General features: G+C 27.9%; 1 protein-coding gene across 2 annotated transcripts; it reads left to right on the forward strand.

The window, feature by feature from the left end:
• The first annotated feature begins 379 nt into the window (after positions 1–379).
• On the forward strand, positions 380–4,176 carry LOC136983097 (phospholipase A2 inhibitor beta-like). 2 transcript variants are annotated; one of them, XM_067279726.1, is made up of 3 exons: positions 380–409; positions 1,343–1,430; positions 2,351–4,176. In XM_067279726.1, exon 3 carries the CDS (start codon positions 2,581–2,583, stop codon positions 4,132–4,134), a length of 1,554 nt encoding a protein of 517 aa, XP_067135827.1. In that variant the 5' UTR covers positions 380–409; positions 1,343–1,430; positions 2,351–2,580; the 3' UTR covers positions 4,135–4,176. The 2 variants fall into 2 exon arrangements, with proteins under 2 accessions (XP_067135827.1, XP_067135828.1); XM_067279727.1 differs by lacking the exon at positions 380–409 and having other exon boundaries at positions 1,279–1,430.
• Positions 4,177–4,428: the final 252 nt, after the last annotated feature.

Here is a 4,428-nt window from a genome sequence, read left to right on the forward strand (position 1 = left end):
CATTATCTTGTAATACTTTTAAACAGTCCCCCTGTGCAAGTATCAAAAGGAGGAGCATCTCAACTTCCCAACTTAGTGATGTATTTTGCATCATAAGTAAAACAGTGCATTTTTTTTTTTTTATTTGCCAGATTAAACTGATAGGTCTAATCAATTTAGATCTGATACAAGAGAATTTTCTGTAATTAATCAATATTTACATATTCATTACTTTAATTGGTAATTTAAAATAATATTTTTATTAATAGTAATTACGAAATTTAGTTTACACTTATAAACTTTATTTATATATAACTAGAATGAGAAGTTTTGTATTGACATTTAAATCATTTAAACAAATAGTTTTCTCGGTGCTCATTTTTTAAATTATTTAAATTTTCATATGACACAATACAGCAACACAAATCAGGTAAATAATTTCTGTTTACATTATAAAATTATTATTGTTAATAAAGCATCGTTATTGATTAAGAACAATGTAATTGTTGAATTAATCACAAAAATTTCTGTTTCCATCCTTAGGCCAGAAACACACATGTGTAAAATTCGGCGTAAAATCTAGCATAAAACAGAAAACGTAAAAATTTTTCTGAAATTTTGGCTGAAACAGAACTGAAAATAGAGTAGAGCATGTCTCTACTTTTTACGCCGTTATATTTTTACGCCAAAATTCCTCCAATAAAGAGAAGTCTTTCCTGTGACGTCAAAGTAGACACGTGCTTTTTATTCTAACAATGGCGGCAATGAGAGTTAACCCTACAATTGTGACGATCTCGAAAAAATGAAAAATAACTGAAATAGAGGAGTTTATCGAATCTGTTCGACCACATCAGTGTCATGTATAAAGACACTGTATTTAAACAACGTTTATGGATGGCTATAGGTGCAAAATTTCAAACAACAGGTAGGTCTAGTAGAATCGATGTATAGGCTTAGTATTTAGATCACACGTTCTTTATTTGAATTCGGAATACAAATCTATTAATTTAAATTTTCTATATTATAGCAGAGGAAGCGGAGAAAAAATGGAAGGTACAAAGGGATAGATATATGAGAGGGAAAAATTAATAAAATTAGCACTGTTGGTGGCAGTGGTGTTTCCTATTCGGCCATAATTTTTACGTATGTGAGTTCTGACATAAAAGCGTAAAACAGAAACTGAACTGAAAGCTGATTTCTGATTCAGTTTTCTGCCACACAATTTTACGCATGTGTGTTCGTGGCCTTACTTTCAATATATTATTAGAATAAATTTATTACAGTAGCATTTCATTGCTATATAATTAAGTTTATTACATAGTTTAATATTATATTTATCTATTTTATATTTTATATTATGTAGAATATAGTGGATTTCAAACGTGAAACGATGTAACTATTGAAGACAAAAGAATTTCTTGGATTCTGGATAGAATAAAAATAATAAATAAGTAAATAAATAATACATTTTTACAAAACATAAATTTGTTGTTCTTTATTTTAAGCAGTTATCTAACATTATATATTTTCGGACTAAAAATTTGTACGAAAGTTGAACAATAGAACTGGACGTTTTGTCAGAATATTGACATTGTTATCGTTACCTATTTGTCGAAGCAGTTTGCACAATTACGTCATGGATTGTACGTCAATTTGACTTAATAATAATTTTACTTTAAATTTACCGAAAAGTATGGGAATGTCATGAAACTTACGTAAGAGTACACTGTGACAAAATAAATGTTCAGTACCTATGGTAAAGTGATATGATAGTTGAGGTTCGCTCGTGTACAGTTAATGATAAATACGTTACAATTTCTCTTTTGTTTTCTTCTTTCACGTTTATTATGGGTGTTCTGTAGTTGCCAAACTAGGAAGTGAGACACCGTCGAAGTAAGACGAATGTGAGATGCAGCCTGATTCTAGATGTTATAATATGAAATAATGTGTTTCAGAATTCGGAAAATACTATATTTTTCAGTTATTTCTAGTTTAAAATTAAAATAAACTTTAGATTTGAGAACACATTAAAGCAAATCTGATATCAGATTTTATTGAATAATTAAACAGTTCATTATTCAATTAGAAAGATTTTTTTAGAGTAAATCTTTCTAATTGAGTAATCAATTATTTTTTTTAAATTGTTTTTTTTTATTGCCACAGATTTGATTTATTCTTGAGAATATAATGATTTATATACATTATATCGTTATATTTAAAAATATTAATTCTTTTTCTGATTTATATTAGCAATTAACAGACACGAAAATACAATTAGAAAATAATTACCTAATTTTCAAATAGAATAAATAAGTATTTATTTAATATATTTACTTAATATTATTAATATAAATTTATATCTTTTTTTTAGGTAGGTCTATCTTGTGCATCTTACTATTACTGATTCAAACCGTTTCGATATATTCTTCTTGGAATGTCCACAATAACACATGCAAAGATGTAAGTCCGAATGAAACAAACAGCTTGAGAGGATGCATCACAAAATTTGATTCTCAAAGTCATTTACACGTTGAATGTGAACTGTATACTTATATACAACATTTAAGTGTATTTTGGAAAGTTTGGAGGGATGTTGTTTTAATGAATATTGGACTAGTGAGTGAAGAACCTGTATATAATTTTTCACAACCCATTTGCTTATTTTTATCAAATATTACATATCTTAAATCTCGTCAACCTATTCATTATGAAAATCATAATAATAAAGTCAGATTAAAAGATAAGTTTAACTTGAGTTTTAGTGAAATACGAGAATTCAAATTTACAATTCACTTTCATAAGAAAAGAGCTTTTGCAATTTTTTCTAGCAATGAAAATTGCAGTGATTCATCATTTCATGATAACCAAATTAATGAAAGCCAAAACTGTACTATTTATATTCACGCAATTAGAGAACTCTTATCTTCAACTTTCTTGTTTCAGAACTTTTCAGCTAATTATAGTCGCTTAGAAAACGAAATTAAAACCTTGGATGAATATTTATTTATAAATGAAGCTGTTATAAACGTTTTCAAAATTGATTTTATGGCAGCCGTTGAAACACTAAAAAATTTTATGCAGTTTATCTCATTATTCAATATTACAAAATTGGATCTTTCTAAAAATTATTTTGTTGTAATACAGAAAGATCAATATCCAGAATTTCCATCTTTAATTAGTTTGGATTTAAGCCAAGGCGACATAAAGTTTATTGAATCAAATGCCTTTGAAGATTTTAACCATTTGCGAGAATTGAATCTCAGTTACAACAAATTACAGTCCGTACCTGAAACTATATCACTTCTACCCACTTTAAGAATACTCGATCTGTCTGAAAACCATATTTATAACATTAACACATCTTCAGCATCTAACATTACTAAATTAATACTTCGAGGTAACCGTTTGCATGCACTGAAATCATCTTCACTAATTTCATATCCGAAACTTCAGTATCTCGACTTATCTAAATGCTCTTTGATCAATCTTCACCCGGATGTATTTAACAACTGCATATTTCTGGAATATTTAGACTTATCTCAAAATCATCTTTCTTCTCTTCCGAAAAACTTTTTCGTTGGTATTACTTCGCTTAAAATGCTTAATTTGACGAATAATTATTTTATTGCGATTCCTGACTTGCAGCCCGTTGTATTTTTACAAACATTAGACATGTCGTATAATTTCTTGAAGAATATATCTAAATCAGGTAATGTTCGGATAGAAAATATGATTTTAGTGCATAACAGCATCAAGGAATGGGAATATCTTATGGACTTTTCGAAAACAAAATATCTAGACTTGAGCAGAAATGAGATTTCAGTAGTGACTGTTGCAATGGGAGAATCGTTTTTAGGAGTTCAAGTAGAATTAAGTGAAAATCCATTTGACTGTTCACCCTGTTCTATTAACCAGTTTTATGACTGGTTTAGGAAAGCGAATGTAAATTGTACAGATTTTATCTGCGCTACTCCTAAATCTGACAGAGGAAGAAACGTGCTAACGTTTTCTAGTAAGTCTTCTTGCAATCAAAATTCTAAATGGAGTAAGTTTTTCATAGGTGGATGTGTGATTTTTGCTATAGGAATTTTGTGTGTTATAACGACTGCCTTAATCGCTTTTCGAATAAGCAAAAAATATACTACATCTTTATAAACTAAATACAAATAATTACGATTCACATTTTTACTTATTTCAATATTATAATATTGCATTAAATATGATAATGCATTAAATTTTCATTTTAATGTTTTGAATTTTGTAATTATTAAAATATGTTTGTATAATACAGAATGTTTACTTTGAATTTTAATTCTTAGTTACCTAAACTGCATACTTTTTTTAATTATAAACGACTATACTCTATAATATTAATACACAAACGTTAAAGATTTTCTGGTAACGTTGTTTGTTATTGTTGGTACTATAGTTAGGTGTTAAAAATGGCTA

Source organism: Centruroides vittatus, unplaced genomic scaffold, assembly GCF_030686945.1.
Source record: "Centruroides vittatus isolate TY-2023 unplaced genomic scaffold, ASM3068694v2 contig_876, whole genome shotgun sequence".
Lineage (NCBI taxonomy): Eukaryota > Metazoa > Arthropoda > Arachnida > Scorpiones > Buthidae > Centruroides > Centruroides vittatus.